General features: G+C 61.9%; 3 protein-coding genes across 3 annotated transcripts; 2 read left to right on the top strand and 1 right to left on the bottom strand.

Moving 5' to 3' along the window:
* The first annotated feature begins 1,681 nt into the window (after positions 1-1,681).
* PUNSTDRAFT_49844 (uncharacterized protein) lies at positions 1,682-5,561 on the top strand. The gene is made up of 2 exons (XM_007380054.1): positions 1,682-2,862; positions 2,992-5,561. The coding sequence occupies exons 1-2, from the start codon at positions 2,783-2,785 to the stop codon at positions 5,399-5,401; spliced, it is 2,490 nt and encodes an 829-aa protein (XP_007380116.1). The 5' UTR covers positions 1,682-2,782; the 3' UTR covers positions 5,402-5,561.
* PUNSTDRAFT_81827 (pre-mRNA-processing-splicing factor) lies at positions 5,546-13,147 on the bottom strand. The gene is made up of 8 exons (XM_007380053.1): positions 12,925-13,147; positions 11,472-12,854; positions 9,885-11,412; positions 8,134-9,828; positions 7,922-8,076; positions 6,020-7,864; positions 5,755-5,958; positions 5,546-5,704 (listed from the first exon to the last, which is right to left on the bottom strand). The coding sequence occupies exons 1-8, from the start codon at positions 13,108-13,110 to the stop codon at positions 5,648-5,650; spliced, it is 7,053 nt and encodes a 2,350-aa protein (XP_007380115.1). The 5' UTR covers positions 13,111-13,147; the 3' UTR covers positions 5,546-5,647.
* Positions 13,148-13,955: 808 nt separating this feature from the next.
* PUNSTDRAFT_61027 (glycoside hydrolase family 16 protein) lies at positions 13,956-15,686 on the top strand (the record flags this gene model as incomplete). The annotated part of the gene is made up of 4 exons (XM_007380052.1): positions 13,956-14,595; positions 14,654-15,300; positions 15,355-15,530; positions 15,593-15,686. The coding sequence occupies 4 exons, from the start codon at positions 13,956-13,958 to the stop codon at positions 15,684-15,686; spliced, it is 1,557 nt and encodes a 518-aa protein (XP_007380114.1).
* Between the last annotated feature and the right edge of the window lie 238 nt (positions 15,687-15,924).

Below are 15,924 nucleotides of genomic sequence, written 5' to 3'. Positions count from 1 at the left end.
GGCGGGAGAGGACCGGCCGGTGATCCCGGGCTGGTGCCTGGCCGCAAAATTGAATTTTAATGACGGTTTTTCAGTTGAGGCACCGGTCACCGTTGGCTCCGGCGTCGGCGACTTGGTCCTCAACCCTGTCCCTGTTGTTCTCAACAACAACGACGACAACGACGACGACCGCTGAATGCGCTCGGCGTCGTGCACCCCGGCGAGCACGGAGGCGTTCTAGAAGGCGACGCGGTAGATATATTACCACCACGGCCCACGCGCTTGCGTCGCTGTGAGACACGACGCTCTCGACGGCGAACCCGTGTGGACTGGTCACTAGCGCTCTTGCTGCGTAGGGTGAGTACTCGTATTCAGCTTTCGTCTCGCCCACATCTTATATACGCGTTCGTCACTCGCCCTTGGGCGACGACCGACCGAGCCGTCGCAACTTCCTCCGAGCGCGCAGTGGATTTTCGAGAGAGAAACGTCCGCGGTTGCTCGGGACACCGGGACTGCAACATCATCCCATTATTAATTCCCTCCCCTTCTTCTTCCCCGGCGCATACAGCTTCCGTCTCCTTAGACCCTTCATCAGCACCTTCATCATCCCTCTTTAGCCCGAACCTGATGCAGACGCGCTGACCTGCACCCCGTCTCTCTCCTGCCAGACCGCCATTCTCTCTCCCAGCCCGCGAACGCTTTCTACGCACCGCCTCCGGCGCATCTCGCATCCTGTGCATCTACCGCCCGGGATAGTAAGGGAATTCGAAACAAGGAACCGAGGACCAATCGACACCCGCGGGAGACACACCCACCACCGCGCGCATGCCGTCGTCGAGCACGAACGCCGGTATGAATAACCACCTCCACCACAACGACGCCGCTTCCCGCTCCGCCACCCGCCCCAGCACCAGCGCCGGCGTCAGCTCCAGCGCGCGACCGTCGACCTCCTCCTCCTCCTCGAGCTCGGCGTTCAAGGCCTTCCGCCGGAGCTCGGTCCAGGCCATCCTCACCCGCACCAACTCGACCCGCGCCGAGTCGGTCCTGAGCGACCACCAGAGTACGTCCAGCCGCGCGGCGCGCTCGAACTTGAACCATCCCGGCGCGAGACCGGGCACGGCCGCGAGCAAGCGCTCGGAGGACAGCTCTTTCGGTGAGTGGGCGACGACCCCCTTCACTTCCTTCTCGCTCCTCGTCACTTTCATGTGCTGGCGCGACGTTGCATTTCATTGCGCTGGTGTCGTGTTGGTTGCGTCATCGCCTTCGCGCGCAATTTCCATTTCCTTCCGTCCACCCCGGACAGGCGCGGGGCTGTCTTTTCTCCGCGTCTCCTGGGGCGCAGTTATTTAGGGTGATCCTGGTGATCTTTCTCCGTGCCCGGGCGCGAATCTCATGGCGCACTACCACCCTCCCATGCCTTCCGCACGTCGCAAACATCACCGATCCTCCGTTCGCTGACGCACACACCCTTTCTTTGTCTGCAGACATCATCGACCCCCCGCGGCACTCTCACTCTCCCACCGCCTCCCTCTCCCTCTCGCACTCGACCTCCAACCACATGCAGCCCGACCCCTCCCTCTCCTCCTCGGCCACCGGCTCGGCCACCGGCCGCCGCTCGCGCTCCTCCACCCTCTTCTCCGCCTTCCGCCGGCTCAACTCGACCAAAAAACCACCCCACCCGCTCTCCTCTTCCTCAACATCCACCTCCACTTCGCACTACCCCTCGCACTCCTACCCCGGCTCCTACTACTCCGGCGCCAACGGATTCGGCGCGTTCGGCGGCAAGGGCGTGATCCTCCCCGACGTGATCGAGATCGCGCCCGCACCGTCGAGAAGGGAAGAAGAAGACGCGGAGCGCGAGCGCCTGCGCGCCGCCGCGGCGGAAAGCATCGGCATGCCCGCCGCCGGCCTCGACGGCCTCAACCACTCGCTCACCTCCCACCCGCACCCGAACGGGATGGACGCGATGAGCTACGTGGGCAGCATCGACGAAACCGACGAGGACTGGTACGACCACCGCCGGATGCACCACAACGGCACCGGCGCGTTTGACTTTGAGGACGGCGACGACGACGACGCGCCCGCGCCGCGCCACCCGTACGCGGCGCCTACGCCGCCCATGCCCTCTGCGCCCGTCCCGGTGTCCCTCGCGCCACCGGCGGCACCGGCGAACGGCCGCCTGCGCTCGGGCTCGCTCGCGCAGGCGCTCTCCCGCGCGCGCTCCTCCTCCCGCGCCGGCGCCTCCGCGCCCGTCCCGTCTCCGCTCACCGCATCCACGCTCAGCGATAGCGATAATCGCGGCGCAGGCGACGGAGGAGGGGGCGGGATCCCGCCGTTCCCCGCTACGCCGGCGCAGCTCGCGCGCTTCTCGCAGCTGCAAGGGGCGTTCCCGAAGCACTGTCCGCCCGCGAGCGTGCTGATGCCGTTTGGGAGGCAGTGGAAGAGAAGGTTCGTCGTTCTGTCGGCGCCGCTGCCGGCGGGATCAGGAGGAGGAGGAGGTGGTGGTGGCGGGGGAGGGACGGGGAGGGGGTCGTCGATGAAGAGTTATTTGCACGTGTTCAAGGGCATGGGGTCGGACGAGCGCGAGCTGGAGCGGCTCGCGGTGGACGAGGCGAGCGTCGTGTTCGTTGCCGGGGACGAGGTCGGGCGGAAGGGCGTGCTCAAGGTGGGCGGGCTCGACGCGACCGTCGCACCCGCGAACGGGAATGGGTTGAATGCAAGCACCAGCAGTAGTCAGGGGGGGAGGGGAGCAGGAGGCGGAGCAGGGAAGAAGGATGCGGACCCGGAAGATGAGGGACGCGCGATGTGGTTATTGCAGATCGTGGACCAGACCGAGAGCCAACGTTGGATCGACGCGATCAAGAATGCCGTCCTGTCGCAGCGGTGCGTAACATTTCCTTCAAAAATTGCGCCTACATTCTCGCTCGCTGCCCCCATTTTACGCTGCTTTATATATAGCGTGATGATAGATCGCTGACGCCATCATGTCTGTTTTTGTTCCGGGGTATATAGGACCGTCCGCGCCGGCCTGGGTTACGCGTCGCACACAGCCCACACGTCGGGCCCGTCAGAGCCCAGAGGAGACATGGACGTCCAATTCACCATGCGCAAAACCGGACTGCTACCCTCGTCGCTGGCGTCCGCCGCCCCTACGGGTACAGCGGCGTACGACCACCACACGGCCTCTTCCCGCGGCTCGTCCGCGACACCGCCGCACTCGGTCCGCAGCGCGCACTCGAACGCCGCCCTGCACGCAAACGCAAACGCGCCCGCCAGCCCCCCGCCGCTGCACTCGAACGTGAGCTCGATCTCAAGCGCGGGCGGACGCCCGCTGAGCGCGCCGAGCGCCGTGCTCTCGCTCAAGGGCCTCTTCTCCGTGCGTCCGCGCTCGCCCTCCGTCGCTTCGCATGTCGTCACCGTCGCGTCGGACCCCGACAACGACGCCGCGAGCTCCTTCGGCGTCGCGGGAGACCACATCCGTGGCTTCCACCGAGGGGCCGGCTCGACGCTATCCTCGCCTACCTCGCCTACTTTCTCTACGGCGATGAACCCGGCCGGTTTCGCGGACGCGCCTGCGCCCGCGCCGGCCATCGACCCGCAGGCGCTCGAGCTCAAGATCGTGCAGCATCACCGTTCGGCTGAGTGGACGCCGCGCTCAGCGGCAGATGGGTTGAGGGAACGTGAGGCGTCGGACGGCAGCCTGAATCGGAACCGCGCCGGTTCGCTGTCCCTGCTTCCGCCGCCGCGGCCGAACAGACGACCGTGGACATCAGGGAGTGTACTGACAGCGCAGGATCAAAGCGGCAGCGGCAGCGGAAGGTCGACGCCGCGGAACATCCATACCCGGGTGGATGGCGAAGATGGAGAGACCAAGGCGGACGGCGGGCACGGAGAGAACCAGAGCCCGCCGACGAGTGCACGCACGTCGCTCGAATTCGCGCCTCGCAGCGCCGTCCCATCGCACAGCCCCACGCCGCAATCCTCGCCTCTGCCCGCATCTACCCCACGCTCAAGCGAGGACGGCTCGCGCCTGTCGCCACCGAGCACGGGCCTCGCCGGCTTTTCCTTCTTTGGCACGCCAGAGCAGCGACCGCGGGCCCCGTCCGTCTCGTCCGTTTCCACCCTCGCGTCTGGCGAGCAACAGGGCACGAGCCGCGGCAGCCGCCGCTGGTCGCGCCACGCACTTCCGAAGATGCTCACGCCTCCAGCGGGCCCGCTCCCGCCCGTGCCGAGTGCAGGCTCGAGCTCGGGCGGCGGCACGGAGCGCGGCGCATACTCACCTTCAGCGCGCTCCCGCGCGTCGTCAGTTCATTCGCCGGCGTCGCCAGCAAGCGGGAGCGCATCGTCGCCGCCTCAGCGAAGCACGTCCTTCTCGAAGCGCGCGAGCGTGTCAGGAAGCTCGGTGCGCAGCGTCAACACGATGAGCACGTCGCACTCACACGGCGCGCACTCCTGGATTCATTCCAACGGGAACGGGAGCGTGAACGGGCATGAACCGGGCAGCAGCCCGCCTGCAGATCGGCAATTGAGCGGTCCGCCGACGACGCGCCTCATGGGCCTCAAGCGCCTCTCCCTACCGCCTCCCTCACGCCCGCCCAATTCTGCGCTGCCGCCGACTCCCGGACACCGTGGCAGCTACGATGCCTCTCCCGCGCCCGTGCGCCCCTCCAGCTCCGGTTCCGGCAGCGCACCCCGCTCTCCGCCGAGGAGCATTATCCCGCCTTCGCGCGCGCACCGCGCGCTCAGGCTCTCGCTCCTCCCGCCGACGCTTCCCCCGAGCGCCGCGCTCCCTCCGCGACCCGACGAGCCGTCGACCACCGGGCGCGGCTTCCGGGGCCACCATCGCCGTTCCTCGAGCGTGAGCAACGTGCCGACCCTGACGCCCATCTCCGGCTCACCTGTCATTCCCGCCCCGACGCACCCGATGCCTATCGGCAAGGTGACCGCGCCGGTCCTCTCTCGCGGGGCGTCCTTCAAGCAGCGCCTGCGGCTGCTCAGCAACCCGGGTTCGACATCTTCGCCTACACCGTCCCTGCGCGACGTGCCCGCCCCGCCGCCGTTCGTGCCCGCTCCAGCCCCGGACCCACTCTCTTCGCGCTCGTCGTCACCGATGCTCGCGCCATCGACCCCCATCGGCGAGCCGATCATGGTGCTCTGCAAAGATTCCGACTTGCTGGCTGATAACGAGTCGCGCTCCATCGCGCTTACAGTCCCGGACAGCTCACCAACGATGCCGGAAACCACGCCTCTATCGCCACCTCCACGACGGGGATCGAGACAGCTGGAGATGCGCATCGTGGAGCACGACCAGGAAGACGCTGCCGCTGATCCTCCGCCCGAAAAGCCCGCCTATCTCAGACTATCTCACCAAGACTCAGCATTCTTCGGAGCAATCACTCAAGGTTCTTCACCACCGCTTTGATCCCTTCCCCCTGCATCTGGTCATCTACGCGTCTCCCGTTTGGTTTCTGTTTCCTGGTCTATGCATCCTCACCTTAGGTATTTCGGCATATCTGTTTCTACCTTTTCGATGTACATCTATTTTTGGCTCTCTTGCAAGCGTACCGCGGATTCAGGCAATCGGATTATACTACCCTATTGTATCATTCATACAAAGCATTTAGAAGTACAAGAACATTGCTGATAGAGAGGGGGGTCCAGAATGAAATCAAGCCAGGGCGTTTTCGACGTCAGCGCTGTCGTCTCCGGTTTCGAGGTTGGCGAACTAAACGAATCGTCAGCCACGCGAACATAGACCACATGAGGAAGACTTACGCTCAAGAATGCGGCCGGCCGATGCTCCTCCGCCCAGAAGAGTAACGGGGTGTCCAGAGTCATAGAGTAAGGCATGTTTGGTGACCAGATGTTGGTCAACCCGATGCCATAATTCCACACCTTGCCCTCCGGGACAAGAGTCATACCGAGAATACGGTCAGAGAGCAGGAGCTGCACGCGTTCCGACATGTTGGGGTTGAAGCCCTGCAGCGGGAAAATCACAAATTAGCGCATGCATGGACTAGATACGATAACTCGATCTTACCGGCGGGTTCACCGAGTTATCATTGTTCTTGCGACCCCACTCGAAGCCGGCGACGGTCAACGAATGCGCGGACAAAGACACCGAACCGGGTGTGAACGACACCGTCAGACAGATCGACGACGGACCCCACTCTGGGTGGTCGGCCATGATCTTCGCCTGTGTGGTGACGTCCGTTGGCGAGAGATGCGGCAGCTCCAACGCCTGCGTCTTGATCCAGCCAAGGGGCTCGAGGTCCTTCAGCAGATAGTCGTCCTTCGGCAGGCGCGAAGGGAGCTCAACCGTGTTGTTGTTGCCGCGCTGAGGTGCCCAAGCGACGGCCTTGATCTCCTTGACTTGCTTGTTATCCGGCGGCGATACACCGTACAAAAACGCGGCGACCTGAGTGCGGAGGTCGGCCGCTGTGACGAAGGCACGGAGGATGTTTTTCGGCAGAACGTAGGTAAAGGCGCTCGCATCGTCCTTGACGTCGTCGTTGGAGACGTAGATATGTTGCAGCCTGAGTGGCAGGTGCGTGGCGGAGATGGCACGAACACGCCAGTCGGACTTGCTGCTGAAGACCTGCTGCTCATAATTCGTGGTAGTGACGGTCTGGATGGTATCACCGTGGACGTTGGTCGTCTGCGTTTGCACAGCCGTAACCTGACCTTGTGCCTCCGAGCTCTTCTCGAGCTCCGCCATCTGCTGCCTCTGCACGGACGGAGCGGCAATCTCCTGACCAAGGATGATGTCCCTGATCTCACTTGCGGTGAGCGAGGCGATGTTCACGCTATTACGCTTGCCGAAGTCCGCAAGAATCAGGTCCTTCATGGCGACCTCAACCTTGATCCACTCCTCGTCCGACAATGACGGCCAAACGAAGTGTGGCTCGGTGATGGTGTTCTTGTCAGGGTGGAGGATGATCTTCGCCTTCTCGTTGTTAACGTGCAGACCACGGAGCAAGAGGATGAGGCGCGAGAACGCGGTGTAGCTCGAAATGGACTTGAGCCAGTCATCATACAGACTGAAGAGGACCATCTGGGGTTGAGTGGCACGAAGGATGAGATCACCGAACTTCTCCATCTTCATGCAGGCCTGGAATGGCAGTTGCAGCTCGCTACCCTTGATGACGATGTTCGGGAAGTCGAGCAAGTGGACTTCGAGCGGGTCCAACATGCCCTTCCGGGTGACGATGACTTGCTTCGGCTGTTCTTCGACCGGTAACGAACGAACTAACGCCGCGACTTCTTCGGCGGTCTTCCACTTCGCAAGCTGCCCGAGACGCTTCTGGCCAGCCCACACGCTGGTGTGAATGATCTTCAAGAACAACTGGCCGGAGCGGGGGTTGAAGATGAAGATGGCGCCGTTGATAGGCTTCGTCGTCAAGTTACCCTCGAAGGTCTTGTGGATCGTGACACGGTAAACGTTCGTATCGTCAACGAACCAGATGATCTGGTTCGAGAACAGCTCGGAATAGTTCTGACTGTTGAGGTACGGCTCCGTCGGCTCGGAAGAGTAAAGCTGGAGACCCTTCCGAATACGTTCTCGAAGGACGTGCAGAGCCGGATTGGCTTTGACGATCTTCGCCATAGCCTGCTGAATGAGGGGCTTCATGCCAGGGAACCAGTTACCGTACGCCGACCACAGGTTGTAGGCCAAATCCATGCCGATCATGACACCGGTAGGGGACGGATAGATACTCATCGAGTCCGAGACGTAGTCCAAGAACTTGGCGCGAGTGTATCGGTCGATATCGTGCGAGTCGAAATCGCCCCAACGCAGCTGCACATCGATCCAGTACTTGTTGGACGTCGTACCGTCGAGGACGTCCTTGCCATCGGCCACGAGTGACGGACGAGTAATGTTCCACTACGACAGCGAGACCGGTCAGTGTCGGTACGGTGGACGAATACAGCGCGAACATACCTTGTATGCAGAGAACAGCAGGATATCCGCGCAGGATGAGTTCATCTTGTAACTCTTACGAGGGTGAATGGTCTCCTTTTGCACGGTCTCGATTTGCAAAGGCTCGAGCTCCTGGTCGAAGACTTGACACAAGTCCATGACGACACTCTCGTGGACTGTAGACCAAAGATTAACTACGATGCATGACATAGGAGGTGAATGTGTAAACCCACTTTTCTGCCACAAGTGAGCACGGAAGATCTGGATGAGCGAGATCTTCAGGGTCGGGATCTTGCCGTGCATGAAGATGCCCGTCAAGTCGAGCTGCACTTGGAAACCGACGTATACATTCGCTCGGTTGATAGTCGGACTCCACCAGAGCGTGAACCGACGGTTAGGGATCTGATTCAGACCGGACCGCTGAGCGTTCGTCAACTTCTTGTATCGCATGGATTCTTCGAAACCGGACGCCTTCTCCCAGAAGAGACCCTCCCATGTGGGGAAGTAGGTACCCTTGAACAAGGTGTGCTCGAGGATGGTTTCGACACCGCCAAGCGCAGCGATGACATCGACGCGGTAGTTGTTCAACTGCCAAAGCTTGCCGTCGTGGCGCTGAGACGTCCACCAGAACGGATTGTGCTTCAGGAGCTGGTACTGCTTCCAGTCCGTCCGTACCCGCCAACCACGGTCGTATGCGAGCGTATGCCGATCCTTCTGGAACAGGGTGTTGATGCGAGGAATACCGCGATCCCAGCTGTCCTCCAGATCTTCCAGCGTCAGCCGGCGGTTCTGCGCGTTCGCCTCCTTCCGCTTCATCGAGTACTCGGACCATACGCGGGCAGAGTCGAGGAATTCGGCCTCCCACGGCTGGAGGTAACGGTACAAGTTCGGGATAAGTTGGTCCTCCTCGTGCGACATGCCGGCCCGGAAGTGGGTAACGCCGACGTCGGTCTGCTTCGACCACCGCAGATCGCTCTGGGGGATGAGCACGTGGCCCATGGAAAGCATACCAAGACCACCGAGTTCCTTCGGCGTGTAGAAGACGACGGGCGGGAAACGCGACGGCATCTTACTGTTGAGGCCGATCTTCACTCGCGTCTGGATCTTGTTCTCGGCCTTAACGAGAGCATCGAGCAGCTCGTTGGTGTGGATGACGGCCTCGCGGTAGTAGGTCATCAGACCGATGAGCGCCGTGTTCCACTTGTTCACGATCTTCGAGAAGGTCGTCGAGCCGGAGCTCATAAGGACTTGACGAATACGGTTGTTGAATTGCTGAACACCTTCGTCCGAGACCCGCAAGAAGGCCTGCGCCGTACGCTCCTTGGTCTGCTCGTTCGTGAGGTTCCACACCGCATCCTTGAGCGAGTACTGCTCGCCACCCATGGTCCTGATCTTCGGCAGGATGCGAATCTCGAAGCCGCACATCGAGAAGAGGAGCTGTGGGTTATCCTTGGAGTAGACGCTGACGAACGTGTCCTCCCACTCGATAGTCGTCAACGATCGCGGCAACGAGTTCTTCACGTTCCAGAACACCGCCCGCCCGAGGTTGACGTCGTGCTTGATCAGCCTCATACGGCAGTCGCGCGGCCAGCAACGCTTGTTGTTGTAGCCGATAACATTGTTGTTGGTCGGGTCCGGGTTCGCGCTGAGGTACCGCTGGATGAGGTCTCGCGACTCCTCCGCACTGAAGCGGAAGAGGATGTGGAGGCGGTCGACGTAACGCGAGTACAAACGGATCGGATGCCGGGTCTCCGTCGCCGAGTCGCGGTACTGCAAGAAGTTGTTAGGCATCTGCGGAGGTCCCGCCATCTCGCTAGCCCGTTGCAAGCCGAGTATGAGGATATCGAGCACGAGACCATAGTACTGGAAGACGAAGGCCGAGAACTGGAGACCACGGATGAGACCGTACGCGTTCGTATGAGCCATATCTACGGAAAGAAGGTCAGCCCTAAAAACCGAAGACGAACCACGGAGGCTCTCGCACCTTTGTAGGTCAGGACCGTGTTGTTCTTCGCCGTAATGTAATCCGCCAAGTTATGGTCGAGGATGAGACGGAGAAGACGGTTGAGCAGCGTCAAATCGATCTTCTCATATACCTTCGACAGCACGGTCTCCATCATGACGACGCACTCGCCTTCGTTCGTCTCCCAAATATCCGTGAGGTTGTTGATGCCCTGACACCACTTGTACACCAACAGCGGCGGCGGCTCCGTGTCGGCCGGCTTGATCCACGCGGGGAACAGACCGCGCTTGTCCGCCTCGAAGAACAGGAACTGGTCCAGATACGCGTCCGTGATCTTCTCGACGGGCTCGATGTCGTAACACGGGATAAGCTTGTCGTACGTGTCGAAGAACTCGATGCCGGCCTCCTTGAACGCGCGCTGGGTGAGGAGCAGCCGCTTGATACGCGACAGGCACTCGTGCGGGTTGTCGTACGCCTGCTCGATGAGCGCGAGCTCCTCTCGCTGCGACTGGTTCAGGCGGCCCTTGACGGAGTACGCCTCCTTCAGCTTCTCGAGCGCAAGCACGAGCAGCTTGGTATCATGCTTGTACGAGAGCGGAGGGAACGGGATGGGTGCAAACTTGCGGCTCTCCAGCCAATGCACCGTGGCCGTATAGATAGCCACGGCCTCCTCGGCGCTGATGTACGGGCCGTCCTTGAGGTACGCGTGCTGGCGCTCCTGCTCGGCCTTGAGGTACAGCCGGGTGAGACGACCGAGGTTCTTCTTCACGACCGCCTTGTCGACCGTCGCTCCACGCCGTATCCGCTCACGGTTATAGTGCGCGACCGACGTCCACCAGTCCGCCTTGCTCTTGATATACCGGAGGATGATGTTCTCGATCGCCGTCGGCATGCCGGGCACCTTCCACGGGATGTTCGCCTTCCAGCACCGCCACGCCTCGGACAGGTGCTGCAGGATCGTCTTCGCCTTGTTCTGCTTGATCGACTCGGGCATCATGTCGAGGATGTCGTGCATGACCGCCGCGCGGAGCTCGAGATCGTAGTGCGACTCGACGCGCTGCTTCGTCACCGTCTTCGCGACGCCCTTGCTGTTGCGGCCCTCGAACTGGCGGGCGAGCAGGTTCCCGAGCCAGCGCTCGAGCAGCGGCACGATGCCGCGCATGAAGAAGAGCCAAACGCGCCAGCCGGGCGCCCAGAAGCCGCAGCCGGGACCTTTGCCGACGGGCCCGGTGTTGAAGCGATAGTAGATCAGGTGCTTGAGGTCCTTCGTCATGCGCACCTGCCGCATCAGCTTGTACTTGTAACGGTACATGCCGGTGAGCGCGCCGATATGCGCGAATATGTATTGCAGCGCGTCGGCGAGCTGGAAGGCGTCGACGTTGCCGAGGCGGTATTGAACGTTGGCGTCGACGACGAGCTTGGTGAGGCGTAGGATCTCACGGCACAAGTGGAACGCGTTTCCGAACCGCGACTTCTTACGCTCCTTGGTCGTGAGCGTCTTGACCGGCTTCAGGTTCAAGTTGTAATCCAAATGTAGGTAGTTCAGGTTCTTAGGAGAGAGAGACTGTCAGTATACCAGCTACGCATATAGGCGATTTGCGAGCAAACCTTGCGGTGAATAAGCAGGTTCAGCATGTTGTATCCCTGCCTGCAAACCTGCAAGCCGGCCTCTACCCAATCAAGCCTCGTCGTTTGGAAAAATTTGGTCGCCTTCAACTGCCTGAACAAGTTCTTCTTCGTCATGGCCTTCTCCGGCCTCGTGTGCAACTCATTAAGAACGAAGACCTTCAGCAGCTTCTGATACGAAACGCGAACCTTCACCGGCTGGTTCGGCGGGCAGTGCTCGAGGTACCAGTTCTTGACGAGCGGTATATCTTGCGCACGGCGCATGCGCCCCGAGCGCCGGCAGTACGGCTCGGGCGCCCACCACAGCGCGATGGCGTCGGCCGTGAGGTCGTTCTCGAGCTCCTTATCCTCCAAGAACGGCGCGACCTCCTCCGGCAGCTCAAAGTCGTCGTCGTCGGCGCCGTTCGGCCCGAAGATGACGTCCTCGTGCGGGACGAGCGGCGCGCCCTTGTTTAGGCCGCGGAGGGAGATGGGATTGATGAGAGGGTCGAAGTAGAACGCGGGCAGGTCGGGGTCGTCCGTGCGGATGTAGACGTTCTTCGGCGCGTGGTAAGGGGAGAGCTGGACGGAGCGCGGGAGCGAGTTGTACAGGTGCGGGAACGCGACGCGGTACTCGGTGCGGATCTGCTGGCGGATGATGACCTTGCCGATGTCGTTGAACTCGTTCCAGTCCTCGTCGAACGTGTCCAGGTCGCGGTAAAGCGGCTCGAACTTGGGCCCGCCCGGGATGGCCATGTTGAGCGCCTTGGCGGTAAAGAACGACTTCTTGTCGAAGAGGTATGACGAGTTGATGTCGGTGCGGTCGGAGAGGAGGGTCCGGCCGAAGCGGTAGAGGTTGGCCATGACGGGCAGGTCGAGCGACCAGTACCTGTACGATGGGCCGTTGACCGCCGGGGTGTCGATGAGAGGCTTCGCGTCGTAAAACCAATCAATGACGGCGGCGTCTTCTTCCGGGTCGAGCTCGAGCTGGATGGCTTCTAGCGGTTCCACGTCCAAAACGTTGTCGCCGTAGTCGAGAGGTGGTTCTTCGTCGTCGAACGGCGGGAAACGCATGCGCTTGAAGTGCCGTCGATCGCGCTTCTCGCGACGCATGGCGAGCCACATGGTCGCCCACTGCGCATGGTAGACGGGCTCGATGACCCGCGGGATGTCGTTGACGAACGTGATGGCGCCCGTGATGTGGTAGAGGACCGGGACCTCGCGCACTTGCTCCCAGGGGAAGGGTAGGTTCTCCAACAGCTTCATAACGGCGTGAGGCACGTACTTGAGCGCGCCGAGATGCACCCGCTTGTCGTTCCTGAACTTGCGGTTGCTCATGTCGCCGTGATCCTTGATGATCTTGCGAACGTGCTCGGGCGGCAAATCCTGCGACACGGCAAAACGAACGGATAAGCCCGCTGCTTCAGCGCAACATGCGAAGCGAACTGGGACTGACCTGCTTCCCTATGTCCACGTATCCGCCCTTGCGCTTCTCCCCGTAGCGCCTGTTCTGCATCTGGATCCACTTCTGCGACTTTTGCTTGAGGACCTCCGGCGGCATTTTCGAACCACTCGGCGCGCCAGGTGGCGGCGGCAGCATGCCAGACGGTGCGCCCGGAGGCGGAGGTGGCATTCCAGCCATGGAGGGCACGTAGCCCGGGGGAGGAGGCGGGATGCTCATCGTCGGTGGTGGCGACGAAGAGGTTTTGGCGTGAGATGACCAACGACGCGGACAGCTGAGAGGTGCGTCGCCCAGACTCCTCCCAGCCCGGTGAATCATCCATCTTTACGCTCCGACGCGCGCTCCGCCCGAAAAAGCCTGAAGCTGTGCCGCGTGCGAAGAGCACTCTCGGCACAAAAATCACGTGACTCGGCGCGTGTTCGACGCATGCCCCCGTGGGCCGTTCCCATCGCGGGGAGCGTCACCGAGACCCAGCGCCACCGTGGTACAAGCCCAACTGGCACGCCCCGCAGCGTCTGCCATTGCACGACGACGACGACCTCGACGACCTCGACATGCCTAGCAGACGGGTCCCCGCGCCCAGCGTCAATCCCCACCAGTACTACGCCGTCCCCCAGAGCGCCCAGAGCGCGTACTCGGCGTCCCGCTACACCGCATCAACCGGCCATCCGCAAGGCCCACGGACGTCCCGCCAGCCGCAGGCGTCGCCCTCGCGCGCGTCCTCGAGCCGGAGTCAGGCCAGCAGCCAGGCGCCGCTCGCCCCCTCGCAAGACGTCTATCGGGGCGTAGCCACAGGCCAGATCGGCAACGGATACGGGCCATACTCGGTGAGCGCATTCCTCGTTCAATGATCCTCTCACGCGAGCCCATCGGCTGAGACGGAGCGCTTGCAGTACGAGCAACAGGCCGTCCCCGCCGCACCGCCCAACACCTACGCGCACTACAGCGTCGCCCCCAGCGAGGGCTCGTCCCACGTAGAAAAGCCGCCCGTGCAACGGGTGAACACCTCGACCGTGCCCGCCACGATGTGGGACACCAAAGACTCGGAGCTGGACGACATCCTGCACAACCCCGACCCCGTCCGCGACGCCGCCCTCGACCGCCACTTCGACCCGTTCTCGCTCCGAGGCTGGATCAACGCCTCCGCCATCTTCGTCCTCATCGGCGGCCTCCTGCTGCTCTTCGCGGGCTACCCCATCATCGCCGAGTTCCGGAAGCGCCATCTGACGAGCAACGGCTTCAACCTGGGCGGGATCAACGCCACCGGGCAGATCCCCAAACTACCCAACGTTCCCTCCCTCGTCGACGACGCCACGCCCTCCGAATTCCACACCCGGGTCGGCACCGACGGCAAGACGCAATACAACCTCGTCTTCAGCGACGAGTTCGAAACACCCGGGCGCTCGTTCTACCCCGGCGACGACCCGTACTGGGAGGCCGTCGACCTCAACTACTGGCCCACGGGCGACCTCGAGTGGTACGACCCCGTCGCGGTCACGACCGAGGACGGCAAGCTCGTCATCACCATGGACGAAGTCGAGAACCACAACCTCAACTTCCGCAGCGGGATGCTCCAGTCCTGGAACAAGTTTTGCTTCACGACCGGCTACATCGAGGTCTCCGTCAGTATGCCCGGCAGCCCGCAAGCGCCCGGTCTCTGGCCAGGTGCGCTCAATCTCCGCGCTTCTTACGTTCGGCTTGGTTGACTTGCTTTCCTCGACAGCCGTATGGACGATGGGCAACCTCGGCAGGGCCGGCTACGGCGCCACCACCGAAGGCATGTGGCCCTACAGCTACGACACCTGTGACCTCGGTACCTTCCCCAATCAAACGACGAAAGACGGTACCCCGAACGCGGCGGCTACGGGTGGTTCAGATGGAGGCCCGATCTCCTTCCTCCCTGGACAACGGCTCTCCGCTTGCACCTGCCCCGACTCTGACCACCCCGGCCCCTCCATCGACACCGGGCGCGGCGTGCCCGAGATCGACGTGTTCGAAACGCAGGTGGACGTGAGCAAGTTCGAAGGCGAAGTTTCGCAGTCGCTCCAGACGGCGCCCTACAACTACCAGTACACGTTCAACCAGGACGGGGCGACGATCTACGACGACACCCTCACTAAATACAACACGTACAAGGGCGGGCTGTACCAGCAGGCGCTCTCGGGCGTGACCGAGATCGACAGCGCGAACTACAACGACAACGGCTTCGCGACGTACGGCTTCGAGTGGTTCTCGGACCCGAGCAACCGGGACGACGGGTACGTGACGTGGTTCAGCCAAGGCACGAAGGCGTGGACGGCGACCGCGAGCGCCATCGGACCGGATAGCACGACGCAAGTCAGCGCTCGCCTCATCCCCGAGGAGCCCATGGTGCGCAGGTTCATCTCGATCACCGTACCTTCGGCTGACCTTTTTTTTTCTTAGTACATCATCTTCAACCTCGGCATGTCACCCTCATTCCAAGGACAAGACTTCAAGCACCTCCAATTTCCGGCAAAGATGTATATCGACTACGTGCGCGTCTACCAGCGCGAGGGCGCGAGCTCTGACGCCATCGGATGCAACCCCCGCAGCCATCCAACGTCAGACTACATCGAGAAGTGCGTCGTCTCTGACCCAACCAGTAAGGCGACACTTTTTTCTGACCCTTGGTCCCTTCTAGGCATCTCAACGCGTACACGAACGCGAACCTCACGACATGGGCCCAAGCGGGCTACTCTTTCCCTCGAAACTCGCTCTACGACGGATGCTTCTAGACGACCCTGACACCTCGCTCTCCAGCTTCACGATCTCGATAATGACCCCCGACACACCCCAACCTCACGCTCACCGGCAGCTCGCGCACCACGGACATCGCCCCTAGCATGCAAACCTCCCTCACTTATTGACCCGCGCACTGTAGTAATATCCTACGCAATCTTTACTCGTCTCGTCGATTTGACGGCCCCCTTCCCTTAGCCGCCCCCCTTTCTGCATGCACCCTCGCGACGCAAT

The sequence above is a fragment of the Punctularia strigosozonata genome (assembly GCF_000264995.1).
Source record: "Punctularia strigosozonata HHB-11173 SS5 unplaced genomic scaffold PUNSTscaffold_2, whole genome shotgun sequence".
NCBI classification, from domain to species: Eukaryota; Fungi; Basidiomycota; class Agaricomycetes; order Corticiales; family Punctulariaceae; genus Punctularia; species Punctularia strigosozonata.
This window is presented reverse-complemented; position numbering and strand designations above follow the sequence as displayed.